This window comes from Nematocida major (genome assembly GCF_021653875.1).
Source record: "Nematocida major strain JUm2507 chromosome Unknown 2428, whole genome shotgun sequence".
NCBI classification, from domain to species: Eukaryota; Fungi; Microsporidia; genus Nematocida; species Nematocida major.
In genome coordinates this window covers 23,188-45,298 of record NW_025952946.1, presented here as the reverse complement: position 1 = coordinate 45,298, position 22,111 = coordinate 23,188, and the positions used below count along the sequence as shown (strand labels likewise).

Sequence of the window (22,111 nt, the reverse complement as noted above, 5' to 3'; positions counted from 1 at the left end):
CTCCGCACTACACCTGCAGAAGCGTCCCCGCTGCATAGCATATCACAGTGGCCTCTGCAAAGTACAGGTAGAAGATCGAGACACTATTCACCACCCCCATTAAGACCCGATTTGGCTCAAGATGGCATATCTTAGATACAATTAAAAACCCCTCTGCTGGAATGATAAAAACATGCGATTTTTCTTTCTTCCGAATGTAATTTGCAGACTTCTGGTGCGCCTCCACCTTTATTACTCCGTTTACTTTTATCCGCACGCTCTCCGGATCGAGCCGAATCTCTATCGAGTGCGCATCTTTTGTCACAACCCTCCTCAAAAGCCGCGTGTCTAAGTCCACTATGATTTCTGCGTTCAGTGCAGGCGGCTTTATTTCCTCGGCGTCCTTTACGGCGCACTCTACCTGCAGCTTGTACGCATCCTGCGCAATGCACAGCTTCGCTGCCTGCGAGGATCTGCTGAACTGTATGTCCGAGAACAGCCTGCACTCTTTAAGAACCTTCTGGAACTCAACCGTCCGCACCTCCACAGTTCTATTTAGCCTGCTTGATATGCCCGAGCCGCTGGCGGAAATGTGCACATCTACTACGTTTGTGCCAAACACTCGAAGCTCGCCCTCTTTCCCCGTGATCACCAAGGCAGGCGGCTTCACAGCCTGTATTATGCTGAATAGAAGAGAAGTTGTGCTCATTTGTGCAAAAAATTAAATTTCGCCTGCCTTCTCTTATTTCTTTCTTTATTCTGCACTTTGTAAAGCTCCCACCGGAGTCTTCTCGCCCTCTGCACCCACTATAAGCGCACCAATTGGCGCTCAGTGTCTGCACTTGATGCGATCCCCGCATATTACTGGTGGATTTCCTGATCGCGTCTTTGCATGGCTCTAGTTTTGGCGCTGCGGCCTTTCGACGGAATATGTGTGCAGTCTCTACACGGGCTCTTCGGCAGTTCTCTTCTTCCTCTACGCGTGTTGCTCGGACTATTCGGGTTATGGTTTCAGAGATCACATTGTGCTGCTTTGCCGCCTCCGCGCGCTCAGACTTGGTCTTTTCTGGGCAGCAGAGCCGCAGATGCTTTCCCTGCGCTTGCTGTGGCCAGCCCAGAGCTTTCAGAGACGAAACTTCAGAAATCTCTTTGGAAGGCCCGAAAATGCATGGCTTAAAGTGCACGGAGTGCCTACTCACGCGGCACTGCATGAGAACAGCTCTAAATGCACAGAAACGCATATTTTGCACAAAATGTCCTAATTTTTGCCGATTCCGCCTTGGTATGGGCCCCTGCATAGTCCGGCTAAAACAGCTTTCTTCTTTTTGGCAGGCTATTCTTCTTCAGTATCCACTTCTTGGCCTTTTTTATTATTCCCGACGTTTTCTCGGCCGTAGCAGAAAACTGCACGTCCCGAATGCTCAAAGGGCTTTTCAGCATTTCGTGCATGTGGGAGACGCCCGAAAGAAGCACCTTCACGATCCCTATCTCCAGCACGGGGTAGTACTCGACCACTTTCATCTTGGGAGCCGTCATTGCATAGTCCCAGTCGCTTAAGTTCGAGCTTGCACTGTCCTGGATGGCCTTTTCCAGATCTGCGGCGCTAATTGCCTTTCCGCCCTTTATCCGAAACACGATGTATCTGTACTTCTCGCGCACCATAAAATATTTTTAGCGTTCTCTTTATTTAAGTCTGCTGGAGTCTTCTTCTCTCGCCTTTTGCAATGCAAATATCTTTCCGGTTTGGCAGACATTCGCATAGACTATTTGGTCCTGTATGATTCTTCCCGTGCATGTCGCTATGTTGTTGTGTATGCTGTCGATTTTTACGTCGTAGAAAAACGGCCTGTTTAGGTCAAACCTTTCGCAGTCGTTGAACTTGACGGAGTGTGTGAGCGTCAGAATGTTGTACTTGCTGTTCACTATGCAGAGCCCCTCTGGCATGAGTGCTGTTTCCAGTATGTACTCGTCTGATATAAACCCCAGTATTGTCCAGGTCCGGGCAACCGTCTGCTCAGGCTCTGGCCCCACGCTCTCCTGCTTTCTGTGCAGTTGGTATCCAATGCACCGGGAGAAGTTGTTTTTTTTGTTGGATAGCATGTATATGTCTATATTGGAGTATACTCTGTGCAGAGTGTCTATGTATTTTCTGTAGTCGGCCTCGTCCTTTAGGATGCCCTTCCAGTACTCCTCCGAGGTCTTCATCCTGCCGAGTTTCTCTTGGTCGGTTGCAGCGTCCTCAAAGTAATCTAGCATCTGGCTGCTCTGGGCCTTTGAGATGGTTTCAATGTACTTCTTCCCCTCCTGTATGATAGCTGCCTTCTTTTTGTGCATAAGAACAGACCCCACCGCCCTCACTTTCTTGACGGAGCCCACCTCCTGGAGGACCTCAACCCGAACCAGCTTAATGGTAGACCCGAGAGCCTCCACGCTGCTGTTGTACACGATGGGGAAGTCTTTGTCTGTTTTGTCCTTGAAAATGCAGTCTCCAGAAATAACCTCATACCCCTCGGTTTCCTTCAGAGCACAGCTGATAATATGCGAAAATATCTGTCCGCCAAAAACAGGCCGCCCGCTCAGCCCATACGGTGAATCGCATATGTAGCTTCCATCCTCCGCGCTCCCCTGCATTGTGTATTTTTCAAGTTTTACATATGTATTTATATTGGTGGATCTTGTAATGCAAAACACAGAGCAAAGCGATAGCAAAAAGCACAGTAAAAAGGCTGTGCCGTGCATATTCCCGCTTCCGCGCACACGATTAATCTTCAGGCATTGTACATGTTTTTTGCTGTTCTCTACCAATTTAAACTGTCGTTTCTGCATTTTCAATATTTTCACAAACAAAAAGTTTAAATTGACCTGGCCTTTTCCTGCGTAATTAAAGCCGCACGCACAACTTCTAGGACGTTCTTTTTGTTTGAAAAAAATCTCTGTCTTTTGCAATTTGTTTTTTGATGGCACGTGCACATATCCAAAAATTCAGGCTATTTGTAGGCATCCCTCGATATAGCGCTTTCTAGGCGCATGGCGCGGCCTTTGGTGGGCTTTGTTTTCCACCTATTGAATGAGTTCCTCGATCAGCGCGCAGATAGAGTGCATATACTTGAATGCCTGAAGTGGCATATTCCACTGTGCGCCTGCTGCCCACAGGCTTCTCCTCCTTAAAGGCGCAATTCTACGTGCTTTGGCCTTTTGCGCCCATATGAACATTTGGGCAGCGCAAACTCTCAAAAAATGCATGTTTTCCAAAATAATACACAATCCAAATGCATAGCATTTATTTTCTAAATCGCCTTTCCTCGCAAAAGACTATACAAAGCACGGCAGTTTCTGGCAAGCGTGTAAACGACCGCTCTCGAATGGCTAACCCCCCAGAATTCTGTTAAGGCCCCACACCCCGATGAGAAACATGTTGATCGATTGAAACAGCTTGTTGATCTCATTCAGTGATATTCCGCTCACTTTGTGGTGCCTTTCCGCGCCGCTGGATACGCTTTCCTCGCTGGTTATGGCCTGGTCTTCTTTCTTGGTTTTGCGCTTTACGCGGATTTTTGCCTTAAAATACTTTTCTGCCAGCCTGGTATATTCCGAATAATAGATTTCAGACTTTCTTATTTCGTCTTTAAAATAGTTTGCTAGTATTTGGCTGTGCCAGATGCTGGACATCTTTCCTCTAGCCTCCTCCATGCTTGCAAAGTGCAGAGTGGATTCTTGCGTTCCTATCTCCTTTTTTATATGCTTCTTGATTTTGCTAAACATCTTAAGGTCGACAATTATGCTCTCTACGGGAGATATCAGCGCCGCTTTCAGCTCATCAAATACTTCGTCTTTTGAAAGCGTGTTCTTGCGTAAAAAGTCCGAAATCAGTGGCTTGGTTACAAACTCCTCAAACTCGTCGGACGAAGGCGTATCCTGCAGCTCATTTATCTTCATGCACTTGTGTATATGGATTTCCTGCATGTATGTAGTCAGCGTTTTGTCTCCCCGGGTGCTATGCAGGTTTTTTGTTCTCACCTTGCCCGGAGTAGCCGGCACCAAGCCAGCCATCCGGTGCTGCTCGTTGTGGAACACCATGCTGAACCAGTCGTGCAGATGGTCGAATTCGCTTAGCAGATCGTACACAAGCTCGTACTCTATTCGCATGCTGACTGCCGCCACCTGCATTTCCTCCAAGGAGAGTTTCCCGTGTTTAAAGTCCCTCAGCAGCATCCTGTACTTGTCCATCACCATGTTTATGCTGTTTATGGGCTCAATGCGTTGCACATCAAAAAGCATCAAAAGTCCGCCCATGCATGCTATTTCTCCCTCGGGCTTGCTTATACTCTCATTGCACAGGGCCAGAAGCATGTTTTGCAGAATCGACAAATACCTTTTCCTCAGCCAAAAGCGCTCGCCCCGAAGCTTGAGCATGCGGGAAACATGGTTTTTTGGAACCATGTCTATAATTGCGCGTATTTCCGCCGAGTACTCCTCAATCTCATGCTCTTCGTATCTCGCATTTTGCGGTATTATGTTGCTGTGTATATCGTTGTACTGCTTCGGGCTTATCATGCATGTTAGTCTTGCAAGCTCTGGTTTGGTCACTGAAAGGCCCAGGATTGGGTTGTTTATGGCGCAGTTGTTCTCGCCCGTGTCATTTCCAATTTGTGTCTTCAGCCTCTCTGCATCTACTATTTCGTACTTTAGAACAGCTTCTGCAGGTTTCTCGCGGTCCTCCTCCTCTTGCTCGTTTAGCGATATAACGGCCAGAACCTTCATGTGCTTCTCGTCCTTGGCAATGCGGTTCACCACGCACAGATTGTTTCCGTCTGGGGTTTTTACCACCCCGCTGCTTCCTTCTATGTACGTGCTGCATTTCTCTATGGAATACCCCATGCCGATTACACTCAAAACAGCTGCAAACAAAATAAATGCCAGAAAAGCAGCTTTTCCAAATATTTCCATGCCCTCATCGCTTTTTCGGCTTATATGCATAGTAAAAGAAAGAAATCACTTTGATTCCCGCGGTGTCTTTTTTGTTTCAGCACTAGTAGCATCGCTTCTATAGTTTCTGTGCACAAACAGCCTTCTCGGCATGTCCCTGTGGCTATACTGTGCCGGCACTTCTTCCTATTTTTGAGGCCTCGTGCACCGAACTCTTTCTCTCTTTGCCAGCTCCTAAAAACAAACACGTCCATATTGAAGAAAAATAGACATTTTTATTTGGAGCCCACCATTGAATAATGCAAATCCAACAAAAACACGCACAACCCAGAACAGGAAGCCCTAGACAGTTTGCAGGCTGTATGCCAGAGACAGAAGGGTGCACACTCTCCGCCCACTGTGGTTTTATGGGTGCTGCTCGCCGTGGCAAACAAGCTCCTTCCACAAACACATAGGCCATCGAAGAAGAGGCACTGCGTTTGTTTTCTGGCCGCTGCGCCTCCACGCATGCAGAAACAAAGCAGCAGCAACGCACTGCTGCAGCCCAGAGAAAATGCGCGCAGAAAGCGTGGAAAAATCGTGCAACAGCTATTTCCTTTATTTAAATGTGGAAAATGGTCTCAATTTCGTGCAGCTCCTTAGCCAGCTCCGGAACGGTCTTCACGACGGCAGGGCCCTCCCCATTGAAATCTGCAATTTCAAGGCGCTCCAGATCGTAGTTCAGCTTCTGCAAGTCTAAAAGACAATACTCCTGCTTAATCGGGGCTTTTTTGTGAACGTACGAGCACTCTGGCCGCCTGCACCCTCCATTCTTCTCCCAGTAGCACTCAGTCTGCGGCTTCTCTTTCGGCTGGTAGTCTGAGTGTCTGTACGGGCACTGGTCGTCGCACTCAAGCCCGTTTCTCCAGTTTTCGCAAACAACAGAGCTTTTTTTGGCGTTCGCACTGTGCCTGTACGAGCAAGTATCTCCCCGGGCACAGGTGGAGGTCATAAAGTAGAAACAGTCTCCTCTCATTGGCTTTCCTTACTACTCTTTTATTTTTTTAATTTTGTATAAACATTTCGCCGTACAGAAAATGCAAGCTCGGCCTGTTTTCTTCTGTTAGGAAAGACCCGTCTATAAGGCTGCTGTTGAAAAATCTGCGAAAATCTGCGTTTTCCTTTACCTTTCGGAACTTCGTTATTTTCTTGTCTAAATGCGCCACCAAGATGCTTTTAAAGACGACCTTGGCCAGCACTGCGTGCTTCTTCAGGGCAAAGCACCCGCCCACCACGGGCTTGAGCGAGTTGATTCCGTTCACGTAGAAGTGCCCCAAAAGCATCCCCAAGTTGTATATTTCCTTAACGGACAGCCTGGAAAGGGTTTCTACCTTGCTGTCCACTGTTTGGTATATGTACTTTATGACGGTGCTCTTGTGGTTGTTCGAGGAGGTGTTGTATATCGAGATGACCAAGGTCGGGTAGTACGTGTTGAACGCACTTTCAGAAATGCACAGGCGGATGCACACCTTCACTATTTCCTCTATGTGCCAGACTTTTCTGATCACCTGCTTATAAAGCGCCCTCTGCGCCTCAGCATAGTCCGGGCTCTCTGTGACTATCGAGAATATTTTCTTCTTAAGCGACGTGTTCATGCCGAACTTGACTGCAATCAGCTCGTCCGAGTCTGTTGCTGCTGTGATGACCTCTGTGTTTGTGTGCGCGTATTTCTTCAGGATCCCAGAAACCGTGCCTGCCACGCTGTTCATTTCTTCCTGGATGTAGCTTCTATACGGGCTGTGCCCCTTCTTGATCATGCCAACGGACTCCTTTATAAAGCGGACAAGGAAGCTTCCGTCCTCCTCCACGCAGGACTCGATCAGAGAAAGCGTGCTGTGGTCTAGAAGCGTGCTCGACATCTGCAGGATTCTCAGGATGGACAGAACATCCCGCTTTTCAATAAGCGCCGAGACCTTCGAGTTTATGAACGTGTCGTCCACCAGCCCGTAGTTGAATATGTAGCAGCACAGGCTCAGATTCTCGATGCTTGAAACAACCTCCTCAACAATCGACCTGTCCAGCGCCGAGTATATGAGCTTGAGAAGAGAGGACACGGCCAGCAAGTTGCTCTCTATGTCCGTCTCCAGCAAAATTTTGACTATGATGTTTCCCGTCTCCTTGCTGTTCTTTTGGTAGGAGGCCTCTATTTCCTTAAACACGCTAGCTATGGTGCTAACCGACAATTTGTTGTATGCTAGAATTACGCTCTCCATGCACTATGCGAACTTTTTTGTCTTTTTCACTTTTTTTTTAATGTCTTCCTCAGCAGGGTCTTCTGCTATCCTTTTGGTTTTGCAGATTTTCACTGCAGACTCGTACCTGTACTCTGCCCCGTCAATGCCTGCGCGCCTCGGAAGAAACTTCACAAGAGGCGCACTTGTTTCCAAAAACGGGAAAATCTGTTTGGCCTTGGCGTAGAGAGCGAGAATTTTCATTAAAACTTTTCACGCGAAAACATTATATCCCAAGCCAGGCGCCCTTAATAATGCGCTGGCCTGCACGCTCATGCCAAAGACTCAAACAAAGCCAGAAGAATCGGGGACTTTACGTACGGGAGTGCCGCCCTAAAGCACTTTTTAAGCGACGCCACGATCTCGTCCGTTTCCTCCCGCGTGAGCTGCTCTCGGTTTGTCATTTCAATGTACATGAACGCGATGGAAAAAACCCGGCTGTAAAACTGCATGAGAAACGGGCTTGTGAGGAGGGAGGCCTTTGTTATGCTGTAAAGGGCGCTCTCCAGCGCGGGCGTGTACTCTGCGATGTTTTTCTCGCCCACCACGCGTTGAAACTCGGCGTCTATTTTCTCGGCAATGCACATCCTTATCCCCGTCACAAAGCTCAGCAAAATGTGCTTTATCCTCCAGTGGCTGTACTGCGCGCACGAAAAGTGCTCAACCGCGTACAGCGAGTATATGAGCCGGAAGAGGATTTTCAGCTCGGAAACCGACTTCGCAGAGAAGAACATGGACACAGGCTCCTTCAGCGCGAAGGAAATGTCGAGTCCCTGCAGAAGGGAGAGCCCAGCCACGCACTTCCCCGTTCTTGTGTCGTATATCCCCAAGAGGGCTTTCGGGAGGGAGACTTCGTTGTACACAAAAGAGACGGGCGATGCCCGCACGCCCTCAACCTTCTCCAGGAGGAAAGAAGAGTCCTCAAGGAAGGAAAGGCGTGGAGAGTCAACGTGCGCCTCGAATGGAGTGTATCCTGGGCTTCCCTTCCGCATGATGTAATTCACAAAAGACATGTCTTTTCTAGAGGGCACGCAAAACATTTTTTCCCCAAGCTCTTTGAACATCTCGGAGTATTTGCTTACATCGAGCCCGATTTTTGCAAAGAGCTCGGAGACGCCCTCCGTCCACGCAGCCCTCACAGCTGGGCAGTCAGAAAGTGCGCTTGCATACGCGCCTATTTCAGCCTCGCAAACAACAGCTTGCCCATTTCGCACGGACAGCACGCTTCCCGAGTACTCGATGCGGGCCTCGTTAACAGCCCTCCGAATTTTTGATATCTTCCCCAGGTCCATGAGCGTGCCTATTGCTTGGGCGAGGCACGGCGGTGCTTCCTTTACCCTGTAGTGGTTGCTCCAAAAGCACTCGCTGTAGTCGTAGCTGTGCCTTTCCTCAAAGTACCCGTCGGTCTTTCTCCCCTCTACGAGGCAAGTCAAGACCCTGTTCATTGGGGGCACCAAATGCAGCACTGCAGGCAGACAAACTATCCGGCTGCGCAAAACCACGTCCAGCAGAAAGAGCTCATTGACAGACTCTGTCTCCCGGAGCATATTTATCATCCCAGAAAAGAGCTCTATCTCCCCCTGGAATATAAACGGCAGAGACCTCAGGTCTATGCCCTGGGCACTCCTTCGGACCTCGTCGACCTTCCTGGCGAAGGCGTCCAGCTCCTCCTCGATGCCCTTGAAAAGGCACTTTCGAATTGTCCCACCGGAAAAGTACGCTTCGTCTATCTTGTATCTGCACTGCCGCACCCCAACGATTATGCTGAGCAGGGCGCTGACTATCTGCAGGTCGTCTTTTGGAATGAGCGAATTAAATTGCACATTTATGGCCTGGCCTTTTCTGACCCGAACACTCGAACATTCAAGACCCACTAATGAAAAAAACAAATCGCTAAGAAGCTGGTCCTTTTGTATATCCAGCATTTTTGCTGAAAATGAAAATAATTCAATTTATGCTTGGCTTGTTTCTTATATAATATTTTAATTTTCATTCATTTTTGTTTATACATGAAGATAGAGACAACTAGTTTAGTATCATTCAGTCCAATGGGGTCGCTAATGGCTCTGGGAACAAAAGCCAAAATATTGAACAGCGATTTCTCGTCAAATTCACTCTTGCAGGTGCGAAGCCTAGATACCGACGAGGTTGTGTTCAGCAAGGTGGTTCCAACCAGATTTAACAGGCTGAAGTGGGGCATGTACGGGAACAAGATGTTTTTGGCAGGAGGGCTTGACGCAGGAAATGTCACCCTGTGGGACGCAACAGGCATGCTGGACGAGGAGAGGCAGGACCCAATCGAGCTCATTTTCAAGAACCATGTGAAAACAGACGACGACATACTGGGAATAGACTTTGCAGGTGCAATGCCTGTGCTGACAACAGGATCCTACTCCGGGAAAATCATGATGTGGAACCTCAGGACACTGGACAAGCCGCTTTCTCCGGGCGTAAACACGAAGTTTGAGGGCATTAGCTGCCTGCAGTGGAACCAGAACATGACGCAGATACTTGCAGTCGGGACCACAGACGGAATGGTGAGCATTCTGGACTTGCGAGGGAAGAGCGAAGTCACAAGAATTGGCGACCCGTACTTCTCAAAGTCGGAAATTACGTCTCTGGAGTGGGACCCAAACTCAAACAGCGCACAGCTCGCAGTCTCTTCGAGCCTTCAGAGCTCGGTGATGCTGTACGACCTGCGCATTTCGAGGGGAACCCCCAGGCTGGAGGGGCACACGGAGGGAGTTCTGAACTGCAAGTGGTCGAGGCAGGACCCTTCGCTCATCATCACGTGCGGAAGAGACAACTCTGTCATTGCATGGGATGCGAACACGTACAAGAAAAGAGGCGTGGTTGTGGAGGATTCTGTCTTTGACTTTGCGTTTAGCCCGGACAACCCCGACTTGATTGCATACTCCTCGTACAATGGACACGTCGTTGTTGACACGCTTACGTCGCTGAATGCACGCTCGCCTTTTTTGGGAAAGCTCCCAGAGTGGCAGAAGCAGGGCCCAGGCCTGTGCTTTACAAGCAGTGGGCTGCTGGTTTCCGAGGAAAAGGGGCCAAGGCTGAGAAAGTGGACAGAGGACGCGGACAAAACGCTGTACGAGTGGAAAGTGCTCGATGCGTACGAGAAGGAGCACCCCAGGCGGGAAATCCTCAAAATTCTGAAGTCTGCAGACGAGAAGAGCCCCATCCTGGAAAGCCCAGAGGGCGAGGAGGAGCCTGCAGATATCCAGATAGACGAGAAGGACGCAATCACAGAGATGCTCATCCGGGGAGACTTTTCGTCTGCGTTTTCTCTCGCGCTGAAGGAGAACGCCCACTTGGCAGCGCTTATAGCCATGTGCGACGGAGAGGGCGTTCTCAAGCGGGAGAAGGAGCGGATACTCAAGGCCCCCGGGGCAACGTCAAGCTTCCTGCTGGTGCTCTCGATTCTGTCGGGAGACTACAGTGGACTCATCAAGAACAACGTAGACTGGAAGGTGATTGTAAAGATACTGGGAAGCCACTGCACAGACGAGGAGTTCATCCCCAAGGTGCGGTCGGTGGCAGAGTGCCTCGAGAAAACAAACCCAGAGTCCGCCAAGATCTGCTACTTGATTGCGAAGGACGTGCAGAAGTACCAGGAAATCGAGGAGAAGCAAACTGAGCTCCCCAAGACCATTTACAGCTCAGTTGAGTTTATGGACAGATTCAAGAAGGTCTTCTCCATCCTGGAAAGAGCAACTCTCCTCATGAAAAAAACTATTTCCATAGACGTGCACACAATCGAGTACTTGAAGATACTCATGCGGAAGGGCGAGAAGAAGAGAGTCCTTGCGTTTGTGAAGTCGCTCGACCAGAAGTCCGCCAGCGAGGTAGAGGCGGAGTTGAACCTCCCCAGCTCAACAAGCACCCACCAGAGCATGAACAGAATGAACATCCACGGAAGGACACAGGGCCAGCCTCTTAGCGGAAGCAGCGAAAGGCCGCTAATGCCGCAAAGTGCATTCCCCCGCGGAGGAATGGGCATGCCAGGAGCAGGCATAGAAAAGAGTGCGCCTGTGAAGGGCCCTGGAGCGGGAATGGCCTTCAATCCGGCTGCAGTAAGTGCTTCGCTCAACCCGCTTGCTGGGGTGGGAATGGCGCAGCCGTCTTCGTACAGGCAAAATGCATCGATGCTGGGCAATCCGGCAAGGCCCCCGATGGGGCATCCTGGCGCAGCTGCAACCCCAAACGCCGTCTCAACAATGGCCACGCCGAGCATTGGGGGAAGAGCGGGGCCAAAAATTTCGTATGCAAATCCTCAGATGGGAACGCCTTTCAGCAGAATGCCCGCACAGGCTGCAGATGCAGGTAGGGGCATGTACGTGCCCCCTTCAGGAGGCCAGGCGCCGTTTGCCCAGAGAATGGAAATGCCAGGGACAGGCCCGAGTTTGGGAAATCCTTCCCCGTTCCCCTCCGGGCTTAGCTCGTCGGCAGGGCAGAGTACAATGTCCACGCCCTTCCCCGGGGCGCCAAGAAGCGAAAAACCGCTGCAAATGCCACAGATTCCGATGGGAATGCCAGCAGCAAGGCCCCCCACGATGGCAAGCATGCAGTCGGGAGCACCCTCTGGGATGAGCACCCCCGGAATTTCTCACATCTCAAGCCAGGGCAGTGCAGGAGCCAGCGTGTTTAGGCCTGGCGGAATGCCGCTTTCTGGCTTGGGAGCAGGTGCAAGCACGGCAGCAGGAACGCCTTTGGGGGGAATGCGGGCTGGCCCAAGCATGCAGAACAGCACCCCTTTCCCAGGCCCGATGGGAGCCCCCAGGATGGGAACTCCTTTCTCGGGGAATCCGGGAATGCGCATGAACGAGCACAGCGGGCACATGGGCGGAGGAATGCATGCCCCGCAGATGGCGCAGGAGGTGACGGTCACGCCGGAAATGGCGAAGGTCTATGCGGATATGTCTTCGGTGGTCTCCACGCTGCTGGATATAATCAATAATAAGAAGGGCGCGCTGAAGGGGTGGCTTCTGAAGTCCATCGACCCAAAGCTGGTCGTGCTGAGAAAGCACCTCTCAGAGAGAAAGTGGGCGCCGGAGTTTGTTTCTAGAATGGGCACTTTTGTGCAGAAGGTGAAGGGCCTGGGGATTGACGGCGGACAGGTGCCGCATGTGGGGCCTGACCAGCTCAACGAGATCCGAAGGGAGGGCGACCTTATTGCAGCGTCAAGGCCGCAGGGCACGGAGATTGAAATATGGATGCCTGCGATATACAGTCTCCTGAAAGTGGCTTTGCACTGAAAATAAAGCGTGTTTGTCAGTTTTTGCAGGCGTGCATCGGCCAGCCTCTTTTGCTTTGGCGCTGCCGCATCTTCTCTGCTTTACACAAAATCAAGTGAGTGATTTATTATTAGACGCTTTCGGGCACTGGGAAAGCCAGCTCTCCCTGTGCAGGCCTGCTTGCTCGGCCTGTTATATAATACGTGCCTGGAAAGGCGCTCCGCCTGCCTCTATCCGCTTCTACGCTGCCAGCGGCCGCCTGCCTCTGCTCGCAGAGCTCGGGCTACTCTCTACTCTGAAACCCTCAGAACGTGCATTCTCGAGTCGACCCCGAAGTACAAAGACTTCCCGGCAGCAGCAAAGCCTCTGACATAGCCCAGGCCCTTTCCCGGGGGGAATGTGGTGATCATTTTCTGGTCCTTCACGTTGAACATCCTGATGCCGTTCGGCCTTTCCTTGTCGCCAAAGACCAAAATGTCCATGTCCTCCATGTACTCTATCCCTGTGACGCTGTCCAGATTGGCCAGTTCCTTTTCAGCCTCCAGTGAGCTCTTGCTAAATATTGTGACGCCTCCTTTTCCGCCCACGGCTGCACACTCTCGGAACACGCACAGCACCGCCGGAGAAATCAGCACCTCCGACCGCGCGGTGATTGCCTTCATTCTCTTGCAGTACCGCACAAGTGCACTCTCCAGAAGAACCAGGAAAGAGTCCTCTTCCTCGGCGATGTCCACAATGTTCTCCGAAAACTCGATCCTGTCCACAAGAAGTGCGTTGCAGTTGTACACAAGCATGGACTGGCAGGCCAGCAGAGCAAATCCGCCCTCCACGTTTCTTAGCCTAGTATACGCCCTGTCCTTGTACTGGTACAAGTTCACCTCCTGCACAGTGCCCCTCTCCATATTTATAATGCTGAACGAGTGGAAGGCCTTTGTAAGCGCCACGACAGTGTGCCCTTTCAGAAGAATGAAGTCTTTAAAATGTTTTTCTTTTTTCCCACGGGATATTTCCACTTTTCGAAGCTTTTTCTCGCCCTCCTCTTCTCCGGCGCCCCCATATAGATGCATATGCCCTGTTCTGTCCAGTATGTATATCTCTTCCTCCGTCACGTGCACTTTCTCTATTGGTTTCTTGATCGTCAGGACAGGGGATACGGCGTACTTTAGCACATTCTTGGAGAGTGCAGACGGCTTTCGCACAGTTGCTGCCCTTTTCTCTATCTTCTCAACCGTCCAATGGACCTCGCTCTCCGCATTTTCATTTGAGTCCTCCCACGCATCCTCTTCCTCAGATGATGAAAAGTCAGTCTTTGCATCCAGCCCGAAAAATTCGGTCGAGTCTATTTCGTCCTCGCTGTGTGCAGATCCTGCCGCTTCAGCGTGGCTTGGGGCGACTTCGTCTTCTATAAGCTTAAACTTCATATGGCCTCAAATTTTTTATTGGCAAGCATTTTTTTAATGATTGGCGTAACGACCTCCTGGCCTAGGAGCAGAAATAATTGAGTGGTTTAAGACGGAGTAAATTATTTGGAAACTATAAATGTTTGCATACAAGGGGTACATATGATGCAGAAAGAAGAGATGATAATCAAGGAAGAAGTGGCCGAGCCCATCCTGCTGCTTTCTGAAGAGAATAAGCCCGAGGAAAAAGAGGCCAACAGCACAGACGAGGCGCCGCTTGCAAATGAAGAGCAGAAAGACGAGGCGCCTGCAGAGATCTCTGCAGAGTCTTTGGAAAATATCAAATATGTAGAAAGCGGCACCTTCGAAGTCAATCTTATAAAAGAGGACGACTGCGAAGCAGCACACGCAGACATAGACGAGGAATACGAGGATGCATGCTACACGATACACGACGACTGCGTAGAGTCCGAGCATGTGCAGACCGTCGAGAAGGCAGAGCCAGAAGTAAATAGAATAGAGGCCCAGAGTTCTTCCGTGTCGGTGGTAAGCCTCAGAAAGGACCCAATATATGTCACCTCTGAGTACATGGAGGGATTGTCTTTGGTGCAGAAGAACATTATCAAAATGGAGATGGAGATATCTCGGCAGGAGAGCGCAGCCAAGCAGCAGTGGGTCCCAAAGAGAGAGATCTTGAAGGAGGACTTTATGTACGTTCCTGTGAAGGGAGGCCTTTGGGTCAAGTCCGAGGGAGCTCAGCAGCCTAGGAAGAAAGTGAGTTTTTTCAGAAAGTTATTTGCGTGCATGAACCCGCTTCACAAGGGCGCATAGGCCAAGCAAGCCAAACAGCGGTGAAATAAACTAAGACTTCTCGCCCGTTGAAAGAAGCACGCGCATCTACTGTGCGATTTTTCTGTGCAGCGCACACCTGGATCTTTCACGAGCTTGTGCTGCAGAGGCGCGTGCGCATTTTGCAGATGCAAGACACGCACACATACTAATAGAAGAGAGGAAGCCGCCCTTCTTGGGCTTATGCGGTGCTGTCTAGTAGCAGCGAAAAGCACTGAATTGCCTACTGCTATTTGTTTATGCCATTTTGCGCGCAGTCTCTGAGCCCAAGCCCAAGCCGCAAGAAAAAATAAATCTCTAAGCACTAGTTCTTAGCTATACGCACCATATGTTTTATTTGGAAGCCTCCCTGCAGAAAGTGCATGCATGGAGTCCCCTTGAGATGCAGACTGGTTCTTGCACGGGCGGACTGACCAATGCCGGGCCATCTTGTAGGAGCAATCCTGCTTTCTCCTGCGGTGGCTTTGCTTTGCCCGATGGTGCCTTTTCTCGTGCGAGAGGACCGCATTTTCAAAGTTTCCGTTGCGCAGAGGCGAGGGGCTTTGGAAAGGGATTGGCTGCTCTTCTGCCCACACAGATGCGTGATTTTCAGCGAGAACACCAACGAATAAATATCGCCTCTCCGATGGAAATAATAAGCTGCGCGCAGGATGGGCTGAACTCTAGCTGCGCTTAGGTTTGCTCTACTTCCAGTGTCTATGCAGCAGGCGCTGTCTCTGGCTTTCTTACAAAGTGGAAGATGCACTCTACGTCTTTCGTGAACGGGAACATGTCGAGGACGTATATCTTCTTCAGAGCATACGTCTTCGAGATGGCCTCAATGTTGCTCTTGACCGATGAGTAGGAGCAGCTGATGTAGAATATTTCCGATATGTTGCTGTGCTGGGCGATTCCTCGGGCCAGCTTGTCGGATATTCCTGCGCGCGGCGGGTCAATCAAGGCAGACGCCGGCTCCTTTGTCTTTTCCAGAACGCAGGGAAGAGTCTTCTCAACAGACCCGCAGAAATACTTTGCATCCACGCCGTTCAGCTCGGCGTTTGCCTTTGCGTCGTTGACCGACTCCTGGGACAGCTCTAAGCCCACCACCTTCTTCTGCGTGCCCTTTGCCACGCATATTCCAAGACTCCCAGACCCGCAGCAAATGTCCAAAACCGTGTCTGTCTCTATGCTTTTTTGGAGAGTTTGCACCAAAATCTGGGCCACGCCTTTGTTCACCTGGAAGAACCCCAGCGGAAAAACCTCGAACGTGCACCCGTTGAGAACTTCCTTGTACTGCCTTTTCTCTCCCTTCACCTGCCTCAGCTCAGAGTCTCTTAGAAGCCCGTCGAATATTCCAGTCGAGCACGACAGAAAAACATCGCCCGGCAGAGTGTCTATAAAGTCGCAAACCATCTTGTTGTCTAGCGCACACTCAAAGGACTCGCAGTTCGCCTGGAGAATGCACACGAGATGCTCCCCCAGCCTCCTGAGGCACAGCAGCCGCAGAAATCCTGTATTTGTTATCCGGTTATAGACCAGGCCGGCCTTTTCTGGCAGGTAGCTGTTCACGGCCTGAACAAGAGACAGCATCTCCTCTGGCGTGTTGAAGGTGCACTCCTTTGGGTCTGCTACAAGGTTCGGCGCAGACGTAAACTTCGCTGGCCTAAACCCCAGCGTCGGCACATTCTCGCTTGAGAACCCGAATGTGAACTCGCACTTGTTCCTGTACCCGACTTCCAAAGGCGAAGCCACAGACTCAACCTCGGCACACCCCAAATGCGAAAACATCTCCTTCACGTCAGAAGCCTTCTTTTCCAGCTGAGAAGCATACGACATTTTGTTCAACGGCGTAACTATGTCCTTCACATCACGCACCTCCACGTTCATTCTCCTGATGTCAAGTGCCCGGCCTTTGTGCATTATCTCTGGGAGCGTGTCCTCCTGTGTTATCAGAGTGGCTACTCGCCGGTTGTCCTTGAAAGAGAGCGAAAAATTCTCGTGGTTTAGCTGCCCCTTTATCAGGCCTAATAAAACGTTGCGCTTGATCTGTTTTGGTATATTGTGGATTTTCCAGCTTGTCGTGCGCGCTTCCATTAAAATATTTTTTTCGTCGTCCGCGCAATAAAGCCTGTAAAGCGTGCTCTTGCGCTGGAAGAGCCCAAAAAGTGCACTTTTCCTGCAGATCGTGCAGGGCCTGCTTTCACACAGGCATATGCTCCTGCACCTTCCAGCCCGAGAAAATGCCTGGAAAGTGCCCGTTCTGGAAGACTCTCGAATTTACTCGGCCAAGAAGGCTGGCCCAAGGACCTGTCGCCTCGGCTTTTCAGCATATGCAGGACTGCAAAGGCCCAGGCACTCTGGCTCGCAGGCGTTAAATATGGAGGCCTTTCACAAGAAGAAAAAATATGCGGCCTGTGGGAAAGCACTATGCTTGCACAGCAAGAAAGATCAGAAAGATTTTAGGACGATCGTAAATATTATTTTATTTTTTGTACAGATAAGAACCATGCAAAGCGATAAAACAAATATTGGCAATTCCAGCGAAAAAACGCACAGTTGCAGGATATGCTCGGAGGCGGACTCTGAAGAGAACAAGCTGATTTCACCGTGCAAGTGCATAGGAAACTTAAAGCACATGCACCCTGCATGCATTATTGAGTGGATAAAAAAAGCCCAGAGTCAGACATGCTTGTTTTGCGGGCACAAGATGCGGATCCGGCGAGACTACACAAAAAACTATGGGTTCACGCCGGGCTTTCTTTTTCTGTGCAGGGCGTATGCAAAGGACCTTGTATGTGCCCGCCTGAAGAGGGCAAAGGATGCGCTCTTTGAGCTGTCCCACCTATTGGGGCTGGGGCTTTTCGGGAGCCTGGGCCTTGGGCTTTTCTCCCTGCGTAAGGCCGCGTCTCTCCTTGAGGTCTTTCTGTGCCTCCCTTTGCTGACATTTTCGGCGCGCAAGAGCATGGACCAGCAGAAGAAGCAGAACACGTACACTGTTCTGGACACGCTGACCAAGCTAAACATGTTCAATGAGGGAAAAAAGCCGCTTGCAGACATATACAAAAGAAAGTGCACTTTGGACAAAGACCAGAAGAGAAACAAAGAAGACGAGGAAATCAGGAAGATTCTGGACATAATTGTCTTTGAGGACGACAGCGAGGGGCTTTTGGAGCAAAAAACCTGTTTCAGAGACTTTGCGGTGTTTTTCTTTTTCCTGGGGGCTGCGTGCGTGTTCTCTTATTTTGCTAACCCTTTCGACGCGGTTGGGCCTGACTTTGTCTTTGGGCGTGTCTTGGCTCCTGCAGGCGGACTTTTGCTTTGCCTGTACTTTCTTTTGCTTTTTGCAAAGCATGTGACTGCATGGATGGAAAGGCCCAAATGGGGCATAAACACTGCATTCGTGCTTATTAGGATTTTGTACATTTTCTTGCTGAGGTTTGGGATGCTTCCGTACTGCATTGTAAACATCGTTGGGGGGTTCTTTGTGCAGCCAGTTTTTCGCGCTATTCGGGAAATAGGCAGCTTTTTCATGGCGCATCGGGTGCTGAAAGTTCTGGGGATAGAGCTTGGCGTGCCCGTAGAAAGTGCTTTGTGCGCGCTGGTTGAGAAGCACCCGCGCCTTTCCAGCGGAATATTCATTTTGCTTGGGAACCTGTCGATTTTTGTATTTGAGAAAGCCTGCATGCGATTCCCTGGGGCAATTCGCCCTGGGTTTCTGCCGTGGCTGTGCCCTTTAAACATGTCGATGAACAGGCTGGTCAAGGACAGCATGATCATAAATATACAGGGATACATTGCACTGATTGTATTAATGATGTGTGTGGGGTTTATGCTATGTGTTCCTGTGGAGGCTTTGTGCTTTCTGATTCGGCGCGGGTATCTGATTTCCTTGAGGCCTTATCGGATGACGTGGGTGGAGGCTCTTCCGTGGTTCTACTACTACGTCCCAATAGTAGATCTGTTTGCGCATGGAAGAATAGCCCAGCGGTGCTTTCAGCAGATGGCCTTTGTATTTACACGCTGCTCAGCGCGTGCTGTGCAGTATCTGCAGATAGAGTCTCTTTTGTTTGATGGGCCCCTGCCGAAAGCAGGCATGGACATGCGGTATCTTCGGTACCTGCCGTGCAACAACGAAGTTCCATATTGCAACGACGAGGTGTGTGTGCGAAAGAAGCTTCTGGTCACAAAGGGGGAAAAAGACCTCTACTTTGACGAGCACGGCCAGAAGAAGGGAGTGTGCATGGACAGGTTCCTGGAGTCTGGGCTGAACGAAATTGGGTGGATAAACAACCTGGCTGCAGCCTCTCGGGCTGAGCTTATGTTCAACCCTTTCTACTCAGTGTTCTATGCTCCGCCTGGCGCGCTTCTTAGAGTGGTCCTGTATGTTTTGTTTGTGTTCTCTCTGTTCAACGCTTTCCTTCTGGGAACACTTCTGTCGCTGCACAGCTTTTTTGTTGCAATTGAAAACATGCGAAGAGAGTTTCCGGTTGCCCAGCCGCATGCCTGGCAAAATACCCTGCAGATCGGAAAAGGCGCTGGGCTGGTTTTTGGCGTGGTGTGCAGCCTCCTGTGCTTTTTCTACAGAGGCCGGAGATTCCTTTTTTACAAGAGCATACTCCAGTCTGTGCAAAGATGTGCTGTTTTGACGATGGTTCCGGCGGTGGCCATGCTGTGGCACGTCGTGGCCAAGGAGGCCGTGTTTGACCTTGCAGCAGCCTTCGGATACGCCAGCCTGTTCACCCAAAAAAACACGTACAAGTCTGTCTGGGCGCTCTCCTACTTTGTAGGGCTAGGGTACATCGTTGGGGAGTGGCCCTTCCACCTTCTAGCACTGCTTGAAAACTGCGTGTTTCTGCTGATTTTTGCGGGAGTGTGCACTTTTTCGTCCTTGGAGCGCGCGCTCAGTGCTCCTCTGAGAGCGGCTATGCTAGTGCTCTTTGTAATGCTTCCCATACTTTCACAAAAAGCCGTTCTTTCGGGGAAAGAGATGGCCTGTGGGCTGTGGAGGCTTCCCGCAAAAATCAAGTCCAAAATACTTTCGCACGGCGCAGAAATAGTCCTGTGCAACGACGTATAGGCCTGCCTGCGGCCTGCAGCGCCGTAAACTGTGTTTTTATCGCCCAAAAATAAAAAGTGTACTTTTCTATGCGAGATTTTACAGAAATTCTGAATGCATTTTTTCTATACAGCCAAATGCGAAAAGACAGACTAAACTGAGCACTAACACCAGAATCGCACAAGACCCAACTGGTCGCACAGAAAGAAGGGGTATAGCACAGGGGAAGCTCCACACAGGCTGGCATTTAAATGTGCAAGAAAGACAAGCTCTAGAGATGCTTTCCAGCGAATTTCAAGGCTTGCGGTGCAACAGGAGGCTGCGCAGAAGATCCCCGCCTTCTCCGAGCCAAGGAAAGCCAAAGAGAAAATGCGTGCATGAGCCCATGTCAGCGAATGGGCGCTATATTAAAGCGCATAAGTCTCTGCGCATTTTTATTTTTATGAACTCTGAAAACCAGGCAATGAGTCTTCTGCAAAACACAAAACCGCAAACGGGGGCAAAACCTCCCATTCCAAACAGCTTTACAATAACGCTTATAAACGAGCAGCAGGCAAAAATATCGCCTAGCACGAAGGAAATATCTTCGCATCTGTTTGACAAGATCGGATCTAAATACATTCTGGCAGAGAATGCGTGGATATTCCATGTTTGGTCGTACCCAGAGCTTGAAAAGTGCTGCTCCTTCATTCAAAAGAAGGCAGAGGGAACGCCTCTGTGCCTGCTGAGGGCGCTGGCGGCTAAGTACAGTAGAGCAGCCGCCAAGCCCAAAGCAGAAAGCACCCTGTCCGTGCTGGAGCATATTGATGGAGGCGGAAGCATCCATCTGAAGCCGCACCAAATAGAAGGCGTGGCAGTTGCATGCAAGCGAAATTACAGGCTTCTGATAGCAGACGAAATGGGGCTGGGCAAAACCCTGCAGGCAATTGCAATTGCCAAGAAGTACCTGGAGGCAAACCCAAACACCACAAAAAGGTGCATGCTGATTGTGGCTCCGGCATCCAACACTGCCATGTGGGCAAAAGAGGTGGGGAAGTACATAACAAAAAGGTGCTACGACATAAAGGAGTGGCGGAATGTGGGGGATGTGGGGGCTCACGAAGTGGTTGCGCTTATTGCCAGCTACAACGGGGCAAGCTCCCACCTGGCGCAGCTGCACGCAGAGGACTTTTTCATGGGAATTGCCGACGAGTCGCAGTCGCTGAAAAACCACGAAAGCAAGAGAGCACAGGTGCTTGTGCCTTTTCTCACCCGCCTGGAGAACGTGATTCTTCTGTCTGGCACGCCCGCACTCTCCAATGCGCACGAGCTATACACGCAAATAGCCATCATCTGCCCGTCTCTTTTCTCGTACAAAGAGTACCACGAGAGATACTGCCGGATAAGCGAAACCCACTACCAGGCAGTAAATCCACGGTTCAAGCACCTGGTAAAGTACCGGGGAAACAAGAATCTGGACGAGCTGAAAATTGCAGTAAACGCGCTCGTTTTGATACGGAGGGTGAAGCAGGACTGCCTGCAGCTGGGCATAAAAAGGAGGGTTCTCGTGACATTCAACACCGACCTTGTGAAAAAAGACGTCCAGATAAAGATCCAGACAAACCCAAAAATGGTGACTAACGAGCTGCTTACAGAGTACAACACTGCAGCCCGAGAAAAAATCAGCGATGTGTTGAACTATGTCCAGCAGATGAGAAGCAAGACATGCAAAAAAATAATTGTCTTTGCACACCACAGAGACGTGCTAGACGCCCTATACGAGGAGTTTAAGAGCAGAGCCATAAAAATAGACGGATCCACGCCCCGGCCCAAACGGGAGCTTCTCTGCGACGAGTTCCGAGAAAACCCGAAGTGTGACTTAGCAATACTGAGCCTAAAGGCGTGCTCAACCGGCCTTACTCTCGTCTGTGCAACAACTGTGATTTTTGCAGAGCTTCCTTGGACGCCCGGGGACTTGCACCAGGCTGAAGACAGAATATACCGAATAGGGCAGACAGAGACAGTCAACATATACTATTTGATTGCCTCGTATGTGGACAAGCAGCTGTGGCCGCTTCTTAAGCGAAAAAATAGAACACTGAACGGCATAGGAATCATAGAGCACGACAAGGAAAACCTGGAGTTTGAGACGTTTAACCCCAAGCAGAAGGTAATGCACCAGTTTAAATAGACGCGCACAGAGAAGAAGCTGTGGAAAGTGGCGGTCTCTGGGGGATATACCTGTCTTGAGCAAAAACGGCTCTTCAGGGCGTGCGCCTAGAAAGCCCACTCTGTACATTGTTTATATCTAGCATATTTATTGGGATACTCTTTAATGCGCGGATATGCACCCTCTTCTCTGGGCGAGAGTTTATGCACACCACAATAAACTAAAATATGTGCGCTTAGAATGGAAATGCAGTC

At 50.2% G+C, this 22,111-nt stretch overlaps 14 protein-coding genes across 14 annotated transcripts; 4 read left to right on the top strand and 10 right to left on the bottom strand.

Moving 5' to 3' along the window:
• Nucleotides 1-7: 7 nt before the first annotated feature.
• NEMAJ01_1640 (uncharacterized protein) lies at nt 8-688 on the bottom strand (the record flags this gene model as incomplete). Its single annotated transcript, XM_047915478.1, has 1 exon — nt 8-688. The coding sequence occupies one exon, from the start codon at nt 686-688 to the stop codon at nt 8-10; it is 681 nt and encodes a 226-aa protein (XP_047771435.1).
• Nucleotides 689-1,284: 596 nt separating this feature from the next.
• On the bottom strand, nt 1,285-1,641 carry NEMAJ01_1639 (ribonuclease P/MRP protein subunit POP5; the record flags this gene model as incomplete). Its single annotated transcript, XM_047915477.1, has 1 exon — nt 1,285-1,641. One exon carries the CDS (start codon nt 1,639-1,641, stop codon nt 1,285-1,287), a length of 357 nt encoding a protein of 118 aa, XP_047771434.1.
• Nucleotides 1,642-1,662: 21 nt separating this feature from the next.
• On the bottom strand, nt 1,663-2,805 carry NEMAJ01_1638 (uncharacterized protein; the record flags this gene model as incomplete). Its single annotated transcript, XM_047915476.1, has 1 exon — nt 1,663-2,805. The coding sequence occupies one exon, from the start codon at nt 2,803-2,805 to the stop codon at nt 1,663-1,665; it is 1,143 nt and encodes a 380-aa protein (XP_047771433.1).
• A 540-nt stretch (nt 2,806-3,345) lies between these two features.
• Nucleotides 3,346-4,956, bottom strand: NEMAJ01_1637 (uncharacterized protein; the record flags this gene model as incomplete). The annotated part of the gene is made up of 1 exon (XM_047915475.1): nt 3,346-4,956. One exon carries the CDS (start codon nt 4,954-4,956, stop codon nt 3,346-3,348), a length of 1,611 nt encoding a protein of 536 aa, XP_047771432.1.
• Nucleotides 4,957-5,506: 550 nt separating this feature from the next.
• On the bottom strand, nt 5,507-5,920 carry NEMAJ01_1636 (uncharacterized protein; the record flags this gene model as incomplete). The annotated part of the gene is made up of 1 exon (XM_047915474.1): nt 5,507-5,920. The coding sequence occupies one exon, from the start codon at nt 5,918-5,920 to the stop codon at nt 5,507-5,509; it is 414 nt and encodes a 137-aa protein (XP_047771431.1).
• A 28-nt stretch (nt 5,921-5,948) lies between these two features.
• NEMAJ01_1635 (uncharacterized protein) lies at nt 5,949-7,157 on the bottom strand (the record flags this gene model as incomplete). The annotated part of the gene is made up of 1 exon (XM_047915473.1): nt 5,949-7,157. One exon carries the CDS (start codon nt 7,155-7,157, stop codon nt 5,949-5,951), a length of 1,209 nt encoding a protein of 402 aa, XP_047771430.1.
• A 3-nt stretch (nt 7,158-7,160) lies between these two features.
• On the bottom strand, nt 7,161-7,379 carry NEMAJ01_1611 (uncharacterized protein; the record flags this gene model as incomplete). Its single annotated transcript, XM_047915449.1, has 1 exon — nt 7,161-7,379. One exon carries the CDS (start codon nt 7,377-7,379, stop codon nt 7,161-7,163), a length of 219 nt encoding a protein of 72 aa, XP_047771406.1.
• Nucleotides 7,380-7,447: 68 nt separating this feature from the next.
• NEMAJ01_1634 (uncharacterized protein) lies at nt 7,448-9,100 on the bottom strand (the record flags this gene model as incomplete). The annotated part of the gene is made up of 1 exon (XM_047915472.1): nt 7,448-9,100. One exon carries the CDS (start codon nt 9,098-9,100, stop codon nt 7,448-7,450), a length of 1,653 nt encoding a protein of 550 aa, XP_047771429.1.
• Nucleotides 9,101-9,184: 84 nt separating this feature from the next.
• NEMAJ01_1633 (protein transport protein SEC31) lies at nt 9,185-12,445 on the top strand (the record flags this gene model as incomplete). The annotated part of the gene is made up of 1 exon (XM_047915471.1): nt 9,185-12,445. One exon carries the CDS (start codon nt 9,185-9,187, stop codon nt 12,443-12,445), a length of 3,261 nt encoding a protein of 1,086 aa, XP_047771428.1.
• Nucleotides 12,446-12,714: 269 nt separating this feature from the next.
• Nucleotides 12,715-13,845, bottom strand: NEMAJ01_1632 (uncharacterized protein; the record flags this gene model as incomplete). The annotated part of the gene is made up of 1 exon (XM_047915470.1): nt 12,715-13,845. One exon carries the CDS (start codon nt 13,843-13,845, stop codon nt 12,715-12,717), a length of 1,131 nt encoding a protein of 376 aa, XP_047771427.1.
• A 141-nt stretch (nt 13,846-13,986) lies between these two features.
• Nucleotides 13,987-14,655, top strand: NEMAJ01_1631 (uncharacterized protein; the record flags this gene model as incomplete). The annotated part of the gene is made up of 1 exon (XM_047915469.1): nt 13,987-14,655. One exon carries the CDS (start codon nt 13,987-13,989, stop codon nt 14,653-14,655), a length of 669 nt encoding a protein of 222 aa, XP_047771426.1.
• Nucleotides 14,656-15,369: 714 nt separating this feature from the next.
• On the bottom strand, nt 15,370-16,746 carry NEMAJ01_1630 (tRNA (uracil-5-)-methyltransferase; the record flags this gene model as incomplete). Its single annotated transcript, XM_047915468.1, has 1 exon — nt 15,370-16,746. The coding sequence occupies one exon, from the start codon at nt 16,744-16,746 to the stop codon at nt 15,370-15,372; it is 1,377 nt and encodes a 458-aa protein (XP_047771425.1).
• Nucleotides 16,747-17,158: 412 nt separating this feature from the next.
• Nucleotides 17,159-19,729, top strand: NEMAJ01_1629 (uncharacterized protein; the record flags this gene model as incomplete). Its single annotated transcript, XM_047915467.1, has 1 exon — nt 17,159-19,729. One exon carries the CDS (start codon nt 17,159-17,161, stop codon nt 19,727-19,729), a length of 2,571 nt encoding a protein of 856 aa, XP_047771424.1.
• A 421-nt stretch (nt 19,730-20,150) lies between these two features.
• NEMAJ01_1628 (SWI/SNF-related matrix-associated actin-dependent regulator of chromatin subfamily A-like protein 1) lies at nt 20,151-21,878 on the top strand (the record flags this gene model as incomplete). Its single annotated transcript, XM_047915466.1, has 1 exon — nt 20,151-21,878. The coding sequence occupies one exon, from the start codon at nt 20,151-20,153 to the stop codon at nt 21,876-21,878; it is 1,728 nt and encodes a 575-aa protein (XP_047771423.1).
• Between the last annotated feature and the right edge of the window lie 233 nt (nt 21,879-22,111).